Source organism: Cylas formicarius, unplaced genomic scaffold (assembly GCF_029955315.1).
Source record: "Cylas formicarius isolate icCylForm1 unplaced genomic scaffold, icCylForm1.1 PGA_scaffold_7__23_contigs__length_41026272, whole genome shotgun sequence".
Lineage (NCBI taxonomy): Eukaryota > Metazoa > Arthropoda > Insecta > Coleoptera > Brentidae > Cylas > Cylas formicarius.
Genome location: NW_026844352.1, coordinates 5,200,237 through 5,222,846, shown reverse-complemented (window position 1 = coordinate 5,222,846; position 22,610 = coordinate 5,200,237). Strand labels below are relative to the sequence as shown.

General features: G+C 32.0%; 1 protein-coding gene across 3 annotated transcripts in view; it reads right to left on the bottom strand.

Moving 5' to 3' along the window:
- Positions 1-5,645: 5,645 nt before the first annotated feature.
- Positions 5,646-22,610, bottom strand: part of LOC132705660 (forkhead box protein N3-like) — a 32,735-nt gene continuing 15,770 nt past the window's right edge. For 2 of the 3 annotated variants that reach the window (XM_060676414.1, XM_060676416.1), the window contains exons 5-9: positions 22,077-22,352; positions 17,770-17,960; positions 17,658-17,684; positions 15,981-16,274; positions 5,646-10,712 (exon numbers count right to left, since the gene is read on the bottom strand). In XM_060676414.1, the coding sequence (XP_060532397.1) occupies positions 10,673-10,712; positions 15,981-16,274; positions 17,658-17,684; positions 17,770-17,960; positions 22,077-22,352 (828 nt within the window). In that variant the 3' untranslated portion in view covers positions 5,646-10,672. The remainder of the gene's footprint in view (positions 10,713-15,980; positions 16,275-17,657; positions 17,685-17,769; positions 17,961-22,076; positions 22,353-22,610) is intronic. The other variant, XM_060676415.1, reaches the window with a different exon arrangement.

Genomic DNA, 22,610 nt, shown 5'->3' with positions numbered 1-22,610 from the left:
TTTTGCACTAACCTTATGTATACCTGAATGATCATCCAGGATTCGAACAACACCTGTATCAGAAAACTTAGTAATTTCTGATATTTCCTTGACCTTTAAACGTCGATCACTCAATACCACCTCTTCCACAATCGCAACAATATCTTCCGTTATGACCTCCACTGGTCGACCAGTTCTTGAATCATCATCAAGGGACTCCTGACCCATCCGAAAACGTTTTGCCCATTCTTTAACTACAGAATACGAAGGAGAACTTTGGCCGTACACACCATTCAGCCTTTCTTTTAATAATTTTAGGTGCTAACCCTTCTTTTGTCAAAAACTTTATGACTGCTCTATACTCAATTTGCGTTATTTGCGACATTTTTTCGGACACGTCTTGTTTAAAATGCTGTCAATAAAAAACTATTTGACGCAAGACTTCAATTTTTTTTTTCGCAGCCTACTAAGATATATATTGAAAGGAAGACGAAGTTTTATAGTGAGACTGGAGCTGCATCTACATCAGGCCGGGAAATTTTGCCGCTAACTTCGTAAGAATATAATATTTTAAAAGCAGAAGTAAATCCCAAATTATTGAAAACATCTAATACTCCATAAATCCTAGAACACGCTGTAGAAAGTAAAGCAACAAAGTTAATTTTTATTTACGTTACGTTTGAATGAAAAAAATGGTTGGGTTGTGATTTTTGGCTAAGTTTAAGAACACACTGCCCTTTAACTGTAACCGATATTTCACAACATTTTGGTGAACTTTTAATCAGTTAAAAAATGATAGATGAAGCTGATTATAACAAATGATAAAAGTAGAGCCAAAAGTTGTTTTTTTTTGTGTATTTTATTTCAACAAACAATATTTGACACATTTAAGAACATTAACGATTGAGCGGAATACGACAGAACATCCATTATTATTAATTACTTGGTGACAAGGATTGTTTATTTGGAAACGTTTGGTCACAAATATGACGTTCTACTTGTTCCCGGAGATTTTCAATGGGGTTAAGGTCTAGAGATTTTGCTGGCCACTGTAAAACTTCAAACCACTATTTAACAACTTGTGAAGAGTGTTTTGGATGGTTGTCCTAGCATGGCATGATATTTTATAGATAAATTGGTCCATAGTGTCAAAAATTTACCATGTTTAATTAATTGAAACTATCGGCTTTTTAGCAGGACATCTAGTAAATAACTTTGCTTAATCTTTATTGTACTGCTACTTCACTGTATTGCTTTCGCTAAAGCTCTTCTTTTGAAGAAATTATTTGAATGTTGCTTGCCTTTTAACGCGTTACTATTAAGCATTTAAAACTAATATATTTTAATCTAATATCATTTGTTCTGTTAGCGTCACCAATAAGACAGGTCTACAGTGATTTTGATGTTTGAAAGGTGCTTGCTTATTTGTATATTTTTGGAGCCCTTTTTCCAAAAAATGCTATATTTATGCTCTATAACGTCAACTTTTTTTTATGGCACTCTATATCTTAAATATGATATTTTAGGCATGATTTTTAAATGAATTGATTTTTATGAAATTAAATGTCATTTGGCAACACTGGATAATATTAGATTTCTCTGCAACAGTCAGCGCAGAAGCGTCAATACAGCGTAGCAACCTGCTTATGCGCAGTTTGGTTGTAAGGGTCGTCATGTTATTGTGTTCGCGGCTGTTGTCTTCGTTGTTGCGTATTTATAGTGTTCTAGAAAGTATAAACATGGAAATAATACATTGTGTGAACAATCCAAATAACTCTTGTTATATCTGTAGTAAAGCAAAGGCAAACTATAACTTCTTTAGTGAAAAATGTATACCACGCTTATTTTGGCTTCATGAAGCAGTTTGTTAAAGCCCTAGACAAAAATGGACAGTGTTTCAAATATTTGTGCGGGAAATTTCCAGCCATATCTAATGTCAAGATAAAAAAAAGTTTATGGAAAGACAAGTAGACCAGTTTCGTTTAAAGATGTAATTGATCAGTTTCTTGGGAACTCTAAGGACGAAAACTACGAAAGTATCGTTCAAAATAGGTTACGACACTTTCAACGTCTAGGTTGAAATAATCGTCTAGGCTGAATAAAAAAAAAATATTTTAGAAATATCGTTTTTTTCTTAATATTTTCAAAAAAACCTTAAGCGATATAAATAAATGCATAGAAATTTTGAAATCAGCCTACCAAAATCTGTCAAAAAGTTTAATTTTGTAGACCAGTGTAATGATAGCCTACGTTGCAGTTTTAAAACTTATTGTATTTTTATACATTATCCTGTAAGTGTACGTATTACTCATTTCGGCATTTCGAGAGATTTCAAGTGAGCGCTGTCCGGGAATATGCGATACGATCAAGAAGCATGACTCATTTGTCCGTGAATATGCGATACGATCAAGAGGCATGACTCATTTCTTATCTAATCACCTTTAGAATCGATTTCCGATTTTCTAGTGTAGCATTTTATTTATGACAATTGTATTTCCATAATCGTCAAATAAATCCCAAATAAAGAATATTTATAAACCGCGTATCCGTAGGGCTACACGAGACGACATGATATTAGACTAAAAAAAAGTCGCGAAAAACCTAAATAATTATTACAATTAATGTGGCTGAAAACGTAAGTAAAGTAGGTCGAGTAAAAATGATCTAGAAATTTTCCATTTTGACCATCCTGAAATCAGATGATTTTCAACAATAGTTCACCCGTCAGGTTGCTTGAAAGTGGTAGACAATGATTCAGAAGAAATGTAAACAGATTGTAGAACTTCAATTGTCTTTTTTTTTGTTACGTTTCAGGCAGATGTATGATTCATTTTAATGCTAAGGCTACGAGGCTTCTATACCAGACTACAGACCATATTGTTGTTTCCTAGGTTCTTCAACTCTAACGTTTATAGGTGTTTTGGTTTCTTCAATATACGACTGTCTACTATTTGATAATAATGTTTTGAATAAAGCGAAGCAACCCCACAATGGTAATTGTGGGGTTGCTCTCGGGTTAATTTTAACGTATCTGAAGTAATTTTAGGAGGGATCCAGTTTCATATAAAAAAAAACAATATAAAATAACATTTGTCTGAAGATGGTAAACAATGATTCAGTAGAAATACAAAGAACTTGTGGAAGTTTTTTGTTTACACATACTGGAAAACCATAGTCGAAAGCTGATACCACGTCAAATTAACTATCATAGATGAAAGAAATCCAACAGAGGTTTGAAAAAATAAAAGAACTAACTTATTAACATATTTGGGAATATCAATAGAGCATGTCCCAAAATCAGAGAAGGAGTTAAAAAAAAACTGTCCTGAAGGAACCTTTGCTCTATTGAGACGTTACAACTGAAAGGACCGGAAATAGATTAATTGAATACTACCACTAAATCGAGGAGACACTTGCAAAAAGCAAATACAGACTACTTTCTAGTGACCATACTAGAACGATTGAAGGAAGAATCTATTGAGCACTGCAATAATACAGACGGATTATAATGTAACTTCGTTAACTCCGCACCACAGTAAAATTCCAAAAATCCACAAAGTTCGTGGGATTCCGCAAGAAAATTTCTGCATCAAATCGTCCAGCCACTTGCGGGAACAACTCCTTCATTTGTAAAGAACACCGAGCGTTTTCTAGATATTTCAAAAAACGTAAGATTATGTCCTTCAGACAAGTTTTTTTTAGCTTTTACGTGGAAAGTGAATACACCAACATGCTCTTGGAGGAATTGTTAGCCATTGTCGAGGCTAGATTGAGGAATGATATACTTCCGAACACAACGGGAGTGATGGAGCTCCTTAGGTGTTGTCTGCATAAATTTTACTTTGATGACATATCCATCGACAGCTAGATTCCTTTAGCAATCATCTTCATATGTGAAGAGAACATCAGAAAATATCGGTCGAATAGCAAAACAATACAAAGTTAAGACTGTATTCTGGTAGGGGCGTTTTCTCATTTATTAATGAAATGTAAAAATGCATTTTTTACGAAATTTTCTACAAATAAAGTGCGGATTTCAAAAACAAATTAGAATTAAATCAGGATACAAAAATAAGGCATTGTGATTTTAAATACTTTTATTTATACAATATATATTTATAATTTATTTAGCATCAGAAATAAAAATAATATACAATATTATTGCCACCTTTAATAGGTAGAATTATATATTAGTAATCACTCGGTACTGGTAAAATCCCAAAAATTGTAAGATAAATTAAAACTTGTATTTTCCTACAAAGAAACGAAACCAACTGAAAGTCTGGGAATACCCCTATATAGGTTAAGGGAAATATTTTTTTTCTAAAAATAAAGTGCGGATCTTAAAAACAAAGAAGAATTAAATCAGGATAAGGAAAATTAAGACATTGTCATTTTAAATACTTTTATTTATACCATATATGTTATTTACCATCAGAAATAAAGAGAATATACAATAATATTGCCACGTTCAGTAGATAGAATTATATATTAGTAATCACTGGGTATTGGAAGGACACCAAAAATCCCAAAAACGATATCTTCTGAAAATAGATACACCAATACAAAACTTTTTTTTTTTCATTTTCTCATTTTTTCTCATAAACAAACAAGAATTAAATCAAGATTAAAAGAAATAAGACATTGTGATTTTAAATACTTTTATTTATACAATATGTATTTATAATTTATTTAACATCACAAATAAAAATAATATACCATATGATTGCCACCTTTAGTAGGTAGAATTATATATTAGTAATCACTCGGTATTGCAAGGACCGTAAAATCCCGAAAACTAAAATATAACTTAAAACTTGCATTTTCCCACAAAACAACTGAAAATCTGCGGATACACCAAAATAGGTAGGTAGAATTATGCATTATTATAGACAGCAAAAATCCCAAAAACTGTAAGATAAATTAAAACTTGTATTTTCCTACAAAAAAAACAAAACCAACTGAAAATCCGCGAATACACCTTAATGAAAATATTTTTTTTAGTTTTCTCATTTTTTAATGAAACGTAAAAATGTATTTTTTTTACGATATTTTCTACAGATAAAGTGCGGATCTCAAAAACAAAGAAGCATTAAATCAGGATAAAAAAAATAAGACATTGTGATTTTAAATACTTTTATTTATACAATATATATTTATAATTTATTTAACATCAGAAATAAAAATAATATACAATATTATTGCCACCTTTAGTAGGTAGAATTATATATTAGTAATCACTCGGTATTGCAAGGACCGTAAAATCCCGAAAACTAAAATATAAGTTAAAACTTGCATTTTCCCACAAAACAACTGAAAATCTGCGGATACACCAAAATAGGTAGGTAGAATTATGCATTATTATAGACAGCAAAAATCCCAAAAACTGTAAGATAAATTAAAACTTGTATTTTCCTACAAAAAAAACAAAACCAACTGAAAATCCGCGAATACACCTATATAGGTTAATGAAAATATTTTTTTTAGTTTTCTCATTTTTTAATGAAACGTAAAAATGTATTTTTTTTACGATATTTTCTACAGATAAAGTGCGGATCTCAAAAACAAAGAAGCATTAAATCAGGATAAAAAAATAAGACATTGTGATTTTAAATACTTTTATTTATACAATATATATTTATAATTTATTTAACATCAGAAATAAAAATAATATACAATATTATTGCCACCTTTAGTAGGTAGAATTATATATTAGTAATCACTCGGTATTGCAAGGACCGTAAAATCCCGAAAACTAAAATATAAGTTAAAACTTGCATTTTCCCACAAAACAACTGAAAATCTGCGGATACACCAAAATAGGTAACCAAAAATAAAACATTTTTTTCGTTTTCTCATTTTTTATTTTTATCACCTGATAATCTTTCTTAATATTAAGATTGGAAGACGGAGCCTAAAAACAGAGAGTATATATATTTTTATAGAAGTATATAAAATATGTGTGAAACAATTAACAAGATTTTGCTTTCTTTCAACCACGTAAAATATGTATTTTAAAAACCGCACAATTTGTTAATCGTTTCGCTTTGGCACACATAAAATAGTAAAACATAGGTGCAAGTCTTTCGGTTAAAACTTTGCCCATCAGGGTTGAGTAAAAATTAAATTTGGAAAAATATTTGTCATGTTTTCGTGATAGACTTTACACTTAACCCGGGCGAAGAGAAAACCAATAGCTCGCACAAAACAAAAGCAGCGAATTCGGCCAAGCACATGAGTGTTTAAAATGAAACATAAAAAAAAAACGCACATAGATATTGCTATAGAATTTGTTGACAACAAACCGATTGCGATATGGAAGTCGAAATTACTTACACAACTTTGGAGAATATCGAAAATAATTTTTTCCTATATACAGCGAGATATAATTGTAAAACAACGATTCTCTAGTTGTTCGATTTAATAATTTAAAATCTACCGATTGTTTTAAACAATGCCCTTCCCCGAACTCAATTCATCAAGTATGATAACACAGCCTTCATACATTTCAAAATAACTATTCGTTCGAATGCGATGGCAAAGATACTGGTTTTGTAATGATAAATGCTAAGTAATAATTGTTGTAGAACTAATCAAAATCCAATATCTTCTACCTTCCACTTCAGATGATGAAAACTCATAGAAAATAAATTTCAGTCGTCAGTCAATGAGCATGAGACTGTATAGGATTTTCGGCTCATTTTTTATTTAACATGAGTAGAGCATGTAGCCGGACAAATAGGTACTACAGGGTGGCAATTGGAAACTTCTTTTATGCTTGACAAGCCTTGACTCGTTCCACTTTGATCTTAAATAAGTAAAGGGAAGAAGGGGAACCAGACATAATTAAAAATGAAGTGACCAGACCAACTGTTAACTGATAGAGGAGGACCACTTACAAATCGAAAAGGAATAACACTAAATGATTGGTTGCTATCAACCTTCATAACCCTTCAGTCAGAATGTCAGAAAGATGTCAGAATACTCAGTTTGCATTTCGTGAAAGTCTAGGAACAAGTCCTGTCGCAAAGATGCCTAGCCATCGATCAAGACATACACGCCTGCTTTATAGATTATAATTTGCTAGAGCGAGACTTCACTTTTTTATATAAACGTTAGGAAAAACAAGGAAAACCTCAGAGACATAAAAATCATCTCAAACCTATACTACGGGCAAAGGATAGCAATGACATTAGATGAAGTAGAAATACGCAGAGGTGCTCTAATCCTCGTTGATCTCTATTGGGAGGACATAGTAAAGAGTTGATCAGGCATATGTGAAATGGAACCCTGGATGTTGGACAGAGCCGACCTGAAGAGGCAAGAGGCATTAAGTGATGAGATGCATGCATAAGTTGTAGCAACTATTAAGAAGAAGAAAACTGCTGTATTATTTAGAAAAGAAATCTGTAGGAAATGGTTGTGATGCAGTAAGAACGAAATGATAATAATAAGAACCTTCGAAACGGGACAGCACTTAAAGGAGAGGAACCATTTACCAACCAACATAGGCGTAAACAATTGTCAATTCGACAGTTTTCAGATGTAGTATTTTTACGGCAGTATTTTCTCAATTCCCAAATGACTGTTGTTTAGAAAGAAGTAAAGTGTATGAAAGATTCCCTTTTTGTCTTTGAGAAATATTTAATGGTAAAAATCGCACAAATCCGCACCACCGACTGAGCTATAATTTTTTAATAATGGATAGTTTTGAATATTGCCGATAACATTTTCATTTATGAAAATATCTGAAAAACATTTTTAGGCCAAGTTTCTGCGCAAAATGCAGCGGCGTTCTCAGATTTTTTCTGTAGTAAGTCGTGTATACAGGTGTTTCAAAACTTAAGGGTAGTTGGTTTATCGCGCGATAAATATGGCGGATCAATAATGTTTTTATTTTTCATCTTAAAAAGGAAAATAGACACAACAATAAAAACTATTACGGAAATGAGTGGAGGAGATTGAGTTACGCAATGATATGGAAAAAATAAATTTTAATACACAGGTTTATTAGAAACTTTTCCATAAAACTAAAAAAACTATTATTGAATAAAACATTTATAATTGAACAATTAAATGAGTAGATAATAAATTTTCGATTAAACTAGTCGTATACCAGTTTTTTTTTAAACACCCTATATAGGTCTCAGATTTTTTTTCAGGCATTAATTAAATTAGGTTATTATTAGGTGAACGTAGTTTTCTTTTAAATGAAGAATAAAGGATAATGTCTTTAATTGAAATTGACACCTACATACACACAACCTGTTAAAAACATTTAATTATGACCACCCGGTACACACATTTTTGGACCAACAGATTTACAGCTGTAAACTCGGTGGCTGACGACTAAATTTCGTTACAGGAAAGAATACACATGAAGCATAGGCGTGGAAAAATAGGTTTATATACAGAAATCTGACATATCCCTTATCATACCGTCCTTTTTGCTCTGTCACAAATTTTCTATTTTCTAATAGTTTCCACTATTGACTGTAAGATTTTTTTTATAAATACACCGAGTTTAGAATTTGCAAAAATTTAACTACGTCCTAAATATGTATTATCATGCATTAGTCAAAACGCTAAAAAAAGATACAATCTCAATTAACACTCATATTTAGAATTAATTTTCAAGGTCCGTGAAACTATATAGACACGTAGTGTCCGGGGTATAATAATAATTAAATTAAGAGAAATTAAGCCAGTGATTATGCACTATTGACGAAACTTCAGCAAGTTTAAAACCGTTTCAACAGTGACCTGGTCAATAATAGCGTTTCCAATGTACATTATTTATGCATCTACGAGTTTTCAAAAAGTTTCAAAAGTGTTAAAACTATCAAAGCTCTTTTTTTTAAATATTAGTCTGTTTTTGAATAAAGTTGTTGATAAAACTGTAAAGTCGTAGCATAAGAGTGGCAGTCCTTGTTAAAACAAAACAGGAATCTCAGGAAGGGAAGAAGTATACAGGATCACATATTCACAGTAAAACACATAATGCAAAAGGCAATAGATCAAAATAATGAAATACATTTGGGCTTCAATGATTTGGGCAAAATACCAAGAGGGCCATTTACAACCAAAGAAGGATTAAGACACCTTTTTCACCAGAAAGAATAAAGAACTATAGAACAACCGGAAGGAACTATAAACCCTTGTTAGCATTACACTATTGTGCTGGGTGATTACAATTAATATTCTACATTTATACTTTTAATATCATCTTGAGTATGACTGGTTTAATGCTCAAGTACAAATTTGAGTGACTATTCAACAAAAAACAAAATTCCAGTTAAAGGAGTCAAAAAAGTGGAGAAAATTAGAAACACGGGAACAAGAAAAGACCTTGAGGTACTAGTCCATCTGGCTAAGTACCGTTTAAAACGAACAATACATGAAAATAATTTATAATAACAGTCAAAGATCCAATAGATTTATTTTTCTAGATCAGGGGTATATCGTCTGAATTGTAATGCAGTTTATGGTTCATGGGACTCGAATTTAGTTTCGTGAGCAGACATTAATTTTTAATCAGTTTAACTGCGGTGGAACCTTGTTAACATTTTTTTATATATTTTTTTTTATTAGCACTCTAATTTGTGCCTGTGTCTGACGTATTGCTAAATTTATTTAAATTATTTTATTCTTTTAAAAATTATCTTTATAAATAATTAAATAAATAATTATAACCAGGTCTCTTTGAGAAAGTTTTTGATATCTAAATCCTAAGGTTCTTTAAATAATTTAAGTTTTGTCAAAAAGCAATCCAATTTTAATTACCCAAATATGCCAAATTTACGGTGGTGTAACAATAGACTATATATTCTATATCTCAAATATAAAAAACTTCAAATCTTATGCATCATTAATTTCTTCTGAAAGATTTTCTTTTAGTTCTGCCACTGTATAATTACTTCCATTTTTCAACGCCCTCTTTTTTAAGTTCGCCACAAAAAGAATCCGTTGCCGTCTGATCAGGACGCTAATAACCTAAAATATTTCCTAAATCGTTCGGAAATCACACATACCTTGGTTTCAAATTCCAAAAAACAATTTAAAAGTTCTGTTAAATACAACTTTAATAGGTTATATTTTCACAAAATTCAAATGATTTCAAAAACGTTATGGTTTATGTATAGAGGGGCTTTCGAGTCTTATGACTTGAGTAGGTTTCAAGGGCCAAATCTAGATGTAGATATCTACTTCCAACAGATGACATCAGTCACACATTCCTGTGCATAGTATAATAATTAAACAACCCCAAGTAATTTCCCCCTGATGTATAACATTATGTTTTGGCTACTAAAAACTATGCCATTTTCACTGGATAAAAATCCATTTAAAATTTCTCTAAACATAAGTTGGAACCACGCATATTGACCAGGATCAAATGTTTACTTTCGAGCAACGTTTCACTTTCAAAAAAATCCGATGTTCATCATTAGTGCATAAAAAAACCATGCCCCAAACCGGGCAGCTTAAAATATTTTACATCTAGACATTTTTTCACATTTTATTGCTTTACATTTCAGTTGTTTTTTAGTCCAATGAGAAAGGACAGAACGCAGTAGGATTCTGACCTTTTGGCGGCTGGTTTTCGATTGTTTAAAGCAAAATAAGATTACTGACTTCTGTCGCTGCAGTTAAGAGAAGATAATCACATTGATCCAACTTTGATCTTATCAATCTACTAGACAATATGAAACTGTATTTGAATGGACTCTTTCCGGCTAAAATTATATACATTTATAAGTATATATGAAATAAATATTTCAACAAGTATGTATACAGGATGACCCGTTTGTTATGGGACGGCGATACATTATTACAGAATCTGTTAAAAATATCAAAAAACATACAGGAAAAAATGTTTAGATTGATTTATACTTTTACGGGAATACATTATTATAGATACATAGTATTTGTATTTTCGTGGACAAGAAAGAATTTTACTGTTTTGAACAGAACACCCTGTTTATATATTTTTTATTAATGTTTAAAAAATTCTAGATATATTTTAAATTTCATGTCAAAAGCGGAGTTTTATTACATATTCAGTGGTCTGTGTTAATATTTTAAAAATAAAAAAAAACATTTACAATGTTTTTTTTAAGAATGGATTTTTTTATAATTTTATCGTAATTTTGTACAAGATAACGACATAAAATGGCAAAAAAAACAATCCAGCACTGGCAGTTTTGTGGCAGCTTACATATTTTATTTTATTTACAAAAAAATATATCTAAATTCAAAAAACCTTGTTCTAAATAATGGAGAAAATACTCAATAGTCAATAGCACAAACCAAAAAGACAGTTTACTATTTGCAACATTAAGAAAAAAATATATATTTTTTTTTATAAAAATAAGTCTTTTTTGTAACATAACAAATTTAATTTGAAAACGTGACAAAGAATTTTTTCATTCAAATGTTTGAAATTAACTTTAGGACACGTTGTGTTAATTTATTTTTTTCAATGTCAACACACCACTAAAGTAGATCCCTTCTGTGAGAAAATCAACCCCAAATATATAAGAAAGGCGATCGATAGATATATATCGAAACGTCACTTTAATTCACATAGAATTCAAAATACGTCAGAAATGGTCAGATTTAATAGATAAAATATGCTTAGAAAGTTGAGAGGATTTCGAAATACCTTAATGTACACAATATATATAGCAATATAACATTTTAAAAGTATAAGTGAATCCATACAACTTTCGTGTTTACATTTTTTAATTTTCTTGACAGATTATAAGATAACGTTTCGTCCCATAACAAACCAGTAACCATGTACATAACACAGGAGTTCCCCAAACTCGCTTATTCCAAATATATGGACAATGGAAAGAGTTGGGCTGCGGCCATAGGAGGCTATGATCTCTTTGGGATATTGCAGCGTTGCCACATCTAGTAGACGCATTATTTTAAGCCCTGTATATTCTTACATTTTGCCATCTATGGCGGAATTTTTGAGATAATGGAGATTATGGAAATTTTAAGGTAAAAAAATTGCCCCCTGTAAACGAAAAAACTATAATCAGCTATACACTTTATGATATTTTTGATATCAACAGAGCGGATTTTAAAGAAAAACAAAATATTAATTGCATTACCATTTCCTCCACTAAACCTCTCAACTTTTGATAAAATGTGTGTGTCAATTAAAAAAAAATGATCAACAGAGGAAACTCCCAGGTACCAAGCTGCCGTCTTATTAACGTCCTATTTCATCATTCATTTAGATGGTTGTCTATATACACTGGACAACAAAATTGACGCTCCCCAAAATTATTTGCAATTCTATTTAGAAATTCATGTAAAAATGGAAATACTCATTTTTATTGTAAGCTGTCATAGTATATACAATCCAAATTTATAAATGGATCCCAGAGAATCGTAGGGCAAGTTTAAATTTAGTTAGAGAACACAGCGATTGGACTGATGAAGTCTGGGAAAGAGATTTTTGCTCAAGTGAAAATAGATTTTGTTTCTACAACTCACAGAACTAAGAATATATCGAAGACTAAATGAAAAATATGCCCAATGTGTTTAACAGCACATAGATGCATAAGGGAGATTCTGTAAGAACATGTGATACCACTTAGCTCTTACATTGATGAGAATTTTTTGTTTCAGCAAGATTATGTTGCCCAGGCTGGACTTTATCTTAATGAGGTTGAAATTGAAATTGGCCAGCACCCAATCCCGATCTGAACCCAATTGAGAATGTTTGGAACGTCATCCACAGGCGACTTAATAACATTGCTAACATTTTGATTGAGGTTACTCGAGATATTGTCCGAATATGGCATTATTTAGGTCAAAAAAATATAGTCATTAAAAAGTTAATATTTTTTTTCTTATCTTCTTTCGGAATTGTATATTTTGTTAATACCTTTATGAAGTTACAATAAAAATGTACTAATACATAAAACTCATTAATGGGTATCATTAAACAAAAAGTATTTCTCGAAATATAGTAAGAGGTCGTTAATTTTGCTAGCCAAGCTACTTTGAACAACTTAAAAAAAATACCTTTAAATCAATCGATTTGAAATTATATAGTTTAAATATGAAAGAAATCTTGAAAATTATTTTTCAAAATAATATTAAGATCCAAAAAAGTGAAAAAACTCACAATGTCCATTCATGTAATTTAACAGCACAATTTAATAGGTCTACAGAGAGGGTTAATTACCTTTAAAAAGAATAACAGGTGCCTTATGTCGATACAGATACTTTTTAATTTTCAAGGTATGGTACGATAATACATTTCTTATTGCCGCAATCAAATAGAGGAAGTTCAAATATGCCAAATTAGCCAAAAAAATATGCCAAAATAGCTTAAATCCCATGTACGATACCATTGAAATATAGATCACGAGTTTTCTAAAAAATCATTTAAATTACAGCTCACGCATGTTACATTAAAAATTTTAGAGTTTCTCACAGATTCTGAAAATTTCATAATATATGGTGCGCAATATCTCAAATATTTTGAAAATAGACCTCATATCCTTCATATAACTGCAAGCCATCTTTTTCTATTATCTATATACTTTTATTAGACCGTTCAGTTTGGGGAACTTTGTGTAAATTAAGGATGTTGACATTTCCGAATTTTTTACCATCATTTTACCACACATTAGATGGTATACCAGAGAGAGAGAGAGAGAGAGAGAGAGAGAGAGAGAGAAAAGTGAAATAATTCGAAAACATTTCATTAGGTATCCACTCCCAGATAACAAATTAACACCTCATTTCCGAAGAGACGACTAATTTAGGACGTAGTTATTTGACGTATTCCAACTTCTAATAAGAGGTACAAATGTTGTGCTCTATCATAAAGTTGCTTTCTGATAAGCTCGTTTAAGTTTCCTTCAGACAGACATGCCAATTTTAATATATAGGATATTATTGTGGAATAACTTCAGATTTTATGAGATATAGATATTCTAGCGCGCATACGTTACTGCGCAGCGTTGTGAGAAGAGAGTCAGGCGCCCTTTATAATATTATTTATATTATGCTTTAAATAGAACCAACTGAACCTGGGAACTGGAAGCTCCACAAAATATCTCAAATGTTTTACGTAGCTGGTATAGCGGGATTTATACAGCAAATAAAACTAAAAATCTAAATAAGAATCCGAATTCTTCTGGTATTTTGTGTTTCTTATAGGTAATTTGTTTACAACTAAATGATTTTCTGCTATATGCTGACTAACCGGATGCAGATTGAATTACAGATTGTTTAAATCGTCATAAAACAAATAGAGTTTATGGGTGATTCTGTTTTCAGTGTGATTTTTTATGTCTTGTATTGTTTGTTCTCACTAGTGATCATTTAATTTGATCAGGCACGTAATTCATTCAATTTTTATATAATATAATTTGTCATTCTGAGAGAACCTACTATTGACACTTTTCAGATTAATGTTTTAAGTTAACACTGAATTGCGGTTCGATAACTTTTGTCTCCAAAATTTAACGGATTTTGGAATTGGCCTTTATATGACTCAAGCGCCATCTACCTTGTGGTTTAGGAAGCGTCTAGTAGAATCATGTTGAAAGTACGTTATCTGAGTACTACTAACAAACATGGAGTTGATGAAATAGTGCAATTAGTTATTATGATTTATATATTTTATATATGATGTCAATACTCGTTCTTGGCGCTTTGGACTTATAGTAAAATCCTTTCAGGCTTTTTTGCTTTTACAGCAAAATCGATAAACAATTTGAGTAAAAAAATTTAAAGGTCAAGTTTTTTAAAAAAATTTAAAGTAAAAAGTAACAGAGCAGAATCTCTCATATCCAATCTGCTCTAATTTTCTCATTGCATATTTTCTATTTCTTGATTCAGATCAATCAATAATGAATGGTCTTTTTAATCAATGTTTCCATAATTGTGATGAAATATTTTAAAGTATTTAGGATATCACAGTTATAACCAACCTCCAGTGTCGAAAGTTTTGTGTTATATATATTGACGAAATACTAATTCTGATTTAAGCAAGTAAATATGTTTATAATTTTTTTAAAGATAGCAAACAGAAATCTGCGTAGTAAATACTCACCTACACTACTTATTTGCACAGAATAAAAAATTTCGGAACACACTAGGCATCTTACTAATTCGGATAACGAAATATACACAACATAACCGAAACATATTATTAGAATCCCACATAGGCTTTACGAAAATGACGACGGGGAGGAACCAAAATCTCCAAAAACAAAATGTAGGAGATTCCCAAGACCTCCTAAAATTGATGCCTAATCAGTAATAGATATTATTTTCTTGTTAATTATTGTGTATAATTTTCGACAATTTAGACATTACAAAAAATGTATTATTTTTGTTAGTGTTTATTGCCGAATTCGCAAGAAGTTTTTAAAATTATGTTGCTTACATTTCATTATTGGCAAATCCCAAAAATATATATATTTATCGTCTTTAAGACAGATTAACTCCGTCCGTTTAAGCCGTAAAAAGGACGTGTTTGGTCTGTGACTTGAGGTCGTTTCACTACTAACCAAAATTATTCCGTGATATTCGAGGTTAATATGACGAAAGCGGTTTCGTGAGTTTGAAGGGGGGTTGTGAATTACGTTATCTGGCCCTATCTCTCTCCTGAAAGTTCGGAAAAGGTCGACATCCACGCAAATGAAAAACAACAAAACAAATAAATCTCAGTCATCAAAAGTGTACAATAAAAAACAATCCTAAGATTCGTTTCCGGATATTTCTACAAAAGGCAAACAATCAAATATATTCAAATAGTTTTTTAACAATCTTCCTATAAACTACACGTCGGGCAAAATCAAACGATTATCCAACAAATCATAAACTTTATTTTCGTAGCGCGTTTTCTAATCTCAAACGAGTTAAGATCAGTAACGATTTGATGTTGCCCCCTTTTAGCTAAAAGACTTTCATATAAAGATTTCACTAAAACGTTAAAACTATTAAACTACTATCTTTATTACCTGGGCTGATTAGTGTGCTTGACCAACCCTTGCTGATTGTTCCCCGGGCGAACTTTCGGACCATTACGGTCTTTCCTTTTAGTCCTGAGAAGACGCGGCTTGAACTGTGCCTGTTTTCGTTCTTCTTCTTTTTCTTTTTTTATTGAAGGGTCGAACTCCTGTTGCTGCTGCGACAGAGTGCGCTTGCGCGTGGCGATTCCCGCCAAATTTAGCAGAGTCTCAGCGCCTTCTTTGATTTTCCGCTCTTCGTCGTCTTCGAAGTCGATTCTCCGACAGGTTCGAGTTCTGAGACGCCTAGTTCAAAATGGACGATAATAGATATTAGATTAGATTATAGATATTAATTGATATAAGGACTTCAATAGCGCATACCGCAACACTATAGAGTATGAATCGAGTTTCCCAGTGAGGTGTACTAAGGAAACCGACTGTCTCAAAAATTGGATTTCGCCCAAGAGAAAATGCTGAAAATTATTTTTTCATTGTTATCTACAATTTTAAATATTAATCATGATAAAAGTGAGTAATATTTTGGAGGAATGCAAACCAGTTTTGGTTAAGTACCAACGGGATGATTGGCGAAACGTCGGAAAGTTCGAGTCAACAAAAACCGACGCAGGGGGAATTCATAAGATTTGTAAATAATATCACAGTTAACGGTAGAAATTTCTTTAAAAAATGATAAAGTCCCGTCAGGAGCAATAATTGTGCGGATGACATCTTCATCTATATCGTAAATTGACACTCAGTATTTTGTTTGTCAATTTTAAAATCGTCAAATCAAAATATCCCGACCGTTTGGTAGGCTTCAAAACTGAATTTTTCCAACTCTCAATTGGCATGTTATTAATTACATTTTTTATCAAATTTATAACACAGATGTTCTATGGGATTAAATATCCAATGATATGAAGAAAGACGTAAAACAATATGCCCAGCCTGTTTAGCCGAATTGTCGCTAACGTACTGTTTTTTAATTGCACCCGAATTTAGGACTTCCAAAAATTGCGCTTTTTTGTAACTGAATTTCAAATTCCAAAAGAGCGTCTAGAAAAAGCTCTCAAGAAGATTCTCTACAAACATTTCGGAAATAATATGGTGAAGGAGTTCGCCTAGCTACAAAAATTGCTTTGTGATGTATGCAAGGAAGTCTTATTTTTAAATCTGACTGCAAATCGGGGGACATGAAACATTGAAAATTTTTAGAGGTGATTTATATGGGGATATTAGACTTTTTCTGAGCTACGAGCAGAAATAAAAGTTTCAGTGTTGTACCGACGGAAAGTCCCACAAAAGTTTATCGACGCATCTAATATCCTTCCAGTTATTGCTGACATGCATGAATAAGACAGGCAGGAAGATATTTTTTTTATGAGTTTTTGTTCCCCTTCTTTGCTCTTTGCGTTATGCATTTTCGTTGTTGAGTTTTTCCATAATAAACATATATTTGTTTTCTCTCATATATTTGATGAATTTTATTTTGTGAGTTCGTATGAATACGCCACTGAACCAAGTTGCCATAATCTCATTACAACCAAATAATAATATGTACCTAAATACACTGCATTTTCTGCACTTACACTTACCAAATAGAGTTTTAAATAACCAAAACTAATAAATTAATATAGCTACGGATACGGATACGGATAATTTATGATTTAATGAATAAATATTTACCTATGTTTTGTAATCCTATAATCATCGCTACGCGGCATAAAGCACAAACGGTTTAGTATTCTATGGATATTTTGTCGGCCGAATCGGCTAGACGTTCGGGAAATCAACTTACTTATCTTCGTCACTCTCAAAGGCCTCGTCTTCATTGTTATCGCTATCGGCCGCGCTATACGTGTGATCCTGACTAGGTGATGTCGTGATAACTTGTAGCGGTTGCACTTTTTTTTTGCTGCTGTCGAGTCGGACGCCATTTTTCAAGCTTAACATTACGGCGGCGGCGTCCACTTCGTCCAACGATTCCTCCTAACGGGAAGAAAATACCAGTTTATCCGTCCACCGACAACTAACTTTTTTTTTTGTTTTATAATGATATAATGATATAAATCCTTAGTGCAGTGGTGAAGAAATTTTTTTTAAGGCGGGCCATTTGTAATAACTAGACGATCGTAGCGGGCCAAAGAATAATGCTTAATCGTTAAAAAAAATATGTGTTTTATAAACATACACATACATTATTACATAGACTTATTATTTTAATAGTAAAAAAGCAAAAGGTATGAAAATTATAAGCACAAGATATAAAATCAATTTAGTGTAGTTCTTGATGTGAAGTATTATCACTTTATTTTCTGGTGTCATCACTGGTTGATGGTGCATGAGAAAAATGAAATTGAGACTTTATCAGAATTTCATCATAGTCCAGTTCCATTTGCGAAGCAGAAATTCTTAAAACTGATAAAAGGTGCTCATCTGTAATTCTGTTTCTTAAAGAAGTTTTCCTAAGCTTCATTGTTGAAAAGATTTGTTCGCATATATAAGATGAGCCGAACATTGTCATTATCTTCATTGCATCAGTAATTAGAATTGAGAAATTATCTGGACTTAAATTTTTATAAAATTCTAGTAATGAGTATGAGAAGTTTGTTTCAGGAGAGTATTATAGTTCAGTTCTCTTTTCTGATTTTTCCCTTGCAATTTGAGATTAAGTTTATTCATGTGTACGAGGAGGTCTGTGAAAAAAGCGAAATCAGAAAACCACGTTTCGTTTTCTAAGAGGTCAAATTGATTATAAATGTCTTTATCAAGAAGAAAATTCACAATATCATCTTTTAAATCCCAACTTCTTTCAAATACTTTTCCAGAACTTAACCAACGAACTTTTGAATAATACAGGATATCGGAATGCTCAGCATGTACGGACTCCAAAAACTGTTGAAACTTAGAGAATGACCGTGAAGACATACCGCTGCTTTTCGATCGATCCGGCGACATGGTGTTATTCTCAGGTTATACGCCGAGAATTATATATATTATTTACATATTTATATATATTATTTACGTATATATTTGATTAGAGTAGAGGTGTGTTTGTATTTAATCTACGCCAGTTTGTATTTGTGCGATAATAATGGGAGCAATACAAAAACAATATGATTTGATATCGTGTTTGGGTACCTACAATCCGTAAAACTTATTATTCGTCTACTAAACACAAGATAACAAGAGCAAGCGACCGGATCAAGACTAAAATTAAAATTTAAACCATGAAGGCGAACGTTGCCGTTCTGTAATGGCTTCTCTATGCTACAGTCCGACTGGCGCATAGTCTAACGAGCGAATTGACGTCACAACCGGCCACAGCCAATGACAGCGCGTTTCAAAGAGGATTTAAATTTTTCAATTTTTAATTGCTTATATTTGTTACATAGAACTACGACTATTTTTGTGAACTTGTGGTTCTTTTAATAGTATAATCCTACTTTCATAAGCAATATTTTTCAAATTAAAATTTTGTTCAAGTTCCCTATTGTTGGAGAAACGTTTTCGATACTTTCATAAATAGAGAATCTTAATTAATGTATTTATTTGTACAAAGTGGTCCATTTAAGATTCTCCTACCCATACCTTATGAGTACGACACTCAGGACGAAAAGTTGACACTAAGCGTATTTCATTTATAGTATTTTTATGTTCCGTTGTATCAGGACAGTAACCAACCTTATTTTTTTAAATGGAATGCTAAGAATATATTTAAAAACTCCATTAATTCGCTTGATTTTGAGTATTTTTTGTCGTACATAGCATAGGAAATTTTGACATGTTTACGGGGGGTTGGATTGGTTGGATATTGATTTTATTGTTGTTGATTTTATAAAAAAATAGTTAGAATAGGATATTATATAGGTTTAGTTAGATTTAAAATAAAATACACTAGTTGTTACAGAAAACTGGCCATAACTTCTAAGCTCCCAATTGTAAGGATACATAATTAAATCCCGAACCCAATAAAAGTGCTAAATTAGTCCAATGTCCAATTCAGATAAGTTTCAATAAGTTTTGAATCAATTGCAGTTGTTTTCCTTCAGTCTGCTTCTCACTGTCCACTGACTGACTAATATCATCAAGCAACACAATTAAACGCAATTCAAGTGATTAAAATCGAATAGTGTGAAAATTCCAGTTGCAAAGGCAATTAATTTAAGTCTATAACAAGTCTGTTACTATCACTATAACTACTGCATGAACACGTTTCATTTCTTTAACCGCATATAAAAGATCAGCACCCTTGACAAATTTAAACTCATATTCAAGCATATTAAACTGTCTTCCAAATAGCATGGGTCAGATGAAGAGTTTTGGTTAGTTTTTATTTACAGTCGGCCGATTTCTATGCACGCAAGTTTATAATAGTATGACTTTCTGCTACTGTAATTATCTGTAATTCGCGGTATAGGTCAAGTGTTTTGGTATTTATTGAACTTTTAACCAAACTTGTTCTTTTTATTAAGTTTCAAAAGCTGTTTTTTATCAATCCCTTATAAATATCCATTAAAGTCTTTTCATAGATATAAGAAAGTGACCAACCGATACGAATTAAGGAAAGACCCGGGCAAGCTGTAAGAATGAAATATGACCGAACAGGTAGGTACTTTGCTTAGAATTAAATTATTTGGGGTTTTGTTAGGAAAGATACTAAACAATATTTATTTATTTATTTATGTATTTATGTTTAAATCTAAAATAAAATTAAAAATTATATTTATTACCTACTTAAATTACTTAAAATTATTCACATAATATATCACTAACACTATCGCTATCATCGCCTGTTCTAATTATTATTTGTTCTATATTACTTGCAATATGGATATACGATTGTTCTGCTTTTTCTATATGTTTAACAGAATTTGCCCAACTTTGTGGAGGGATGTTAAAAACTTCGGTTTCTATAAGTTTGAGAACATTGGAGTTAACAGGGGAAAAACATTGTTACGACAAATGGCAGATTTTGTAGGTTCAAGCTTTGTAGAACCTCAATGAATTGCTTTTCGGTATAATCTTCGTGAAAATAAATGTCGTTATTATACATGTAGTTTTATATTGTTGCTTTTGTGTCACACGAGGTAGGGGTTTTAGTCAACTGTCTACTGTGATAGTTTGTTTTTAAACCAATTTTCAAATTAATCCGTGATGGTGTCTTCATGGTAATCCAGAGAAGAATCTTTAATATTTTTTGCAGACAGAGAAAGTCCATTTGGAATCCAAACATCTTTAAAGCCAGCATGCAAAATAGTTTTTCTTTTACCTCTTTTTGATCGCGCCTTTGTTTTACACTTATCAGTTGAGTCAACCCAACCCTTTTCCGGGGTTATCATAAGTGTCGAACCAGGTTTCATCCAATTAAATAATTGGCATTCGTTGTTCTTTGCAAATTCTAATTTTTTCTAGACATTCCAGTCGCCATAAGGTAGTTCTGCACATATTTAACACCGGTTTCATCTTTTTCAAGCCTCCTAATTAACATATCTAATGTAAGCACGCTTTGTTCCTGGTATAACTGGTAAATTTTACACCGTATTATATCTTGATCACTTTCATCTACACTCGAGAAAATGTTTTCCTCGCTGAAATGGGATTAGTCACAATTTTCCATACAGTTGATGTTGGAATTTTCGTCAATGTGGTCGTTTCTTCTGAAGATGCTTGCTTGCTGGCACCACGTTCAATGAGAATCAAATAAACATTGTTTATAATTTCCTTAGTCTCAATAGAATAGTGTTTTCCACATTTGGGCGAGAGCATCTCCTAAGATACACTAGACTCGCACACATTTTGCATAATTCGCACACGATTCAACACACGCTGTATTACACACGCAATAAGAATGATTACTAATAAACTTAAACTAAGTAGTATACCAAACCAAAGAATATTAAACACAGGTAGGTATAAAATTATTTTCTATTACGGACCACGATTTTACCTGAATTTAAATTCCGAAACTTTAGGTAATAATCTCGTTGCATTGTATGTTAATGACAACCTTTGGATAATCCCATTCAAAAGCAATTGGTCACTTTCTTATATCTATGAACAGACCATACCTCACTCAGCTGCGAAAAATGTTTTTATATTTACCTGTTCGATTTTGAATCCTTCGATTTTGATCTGGTCCCCGTTTAGGGCGGTCCTTTCCTTCGCGGCCAATTTTTTACTCAGAAACGGAAACAACTCTGGATTGGGCAGGCTCGATACGCGATAATTGGCAGGCTTCTCTGGGGGTGTGGAAGACTGCTGAATCGACTGCGGCGAATCGAACACAGAGCAAGGATAAAACGGTGATCGATTCAAAGCCTGAATCAGGTTGGGCTTGTATTGGGGATCGACGGTCCAGAGGGAGCCCTTACCGAGGTTCTTAAAGTAGACGAGACGGAATTACAATGAGAACTACCTTTATTTCCGTTAGCAACATCAAATCAACAAAAGTCTAATAAGACTTTAGGGACTAATAGAAAAACAATGCCTTCTTGTTTCTTTGAATTAATTTTTGAGATGTCAAATTTATTATTTTAAAAATAGGTACATTAAATGACATTAAAAAAATTGAAATTGCTGCCCCACATTAACAGGATATTAGCGGGAAATCCCAGAAAGTAAAATATTGTTTCTCGG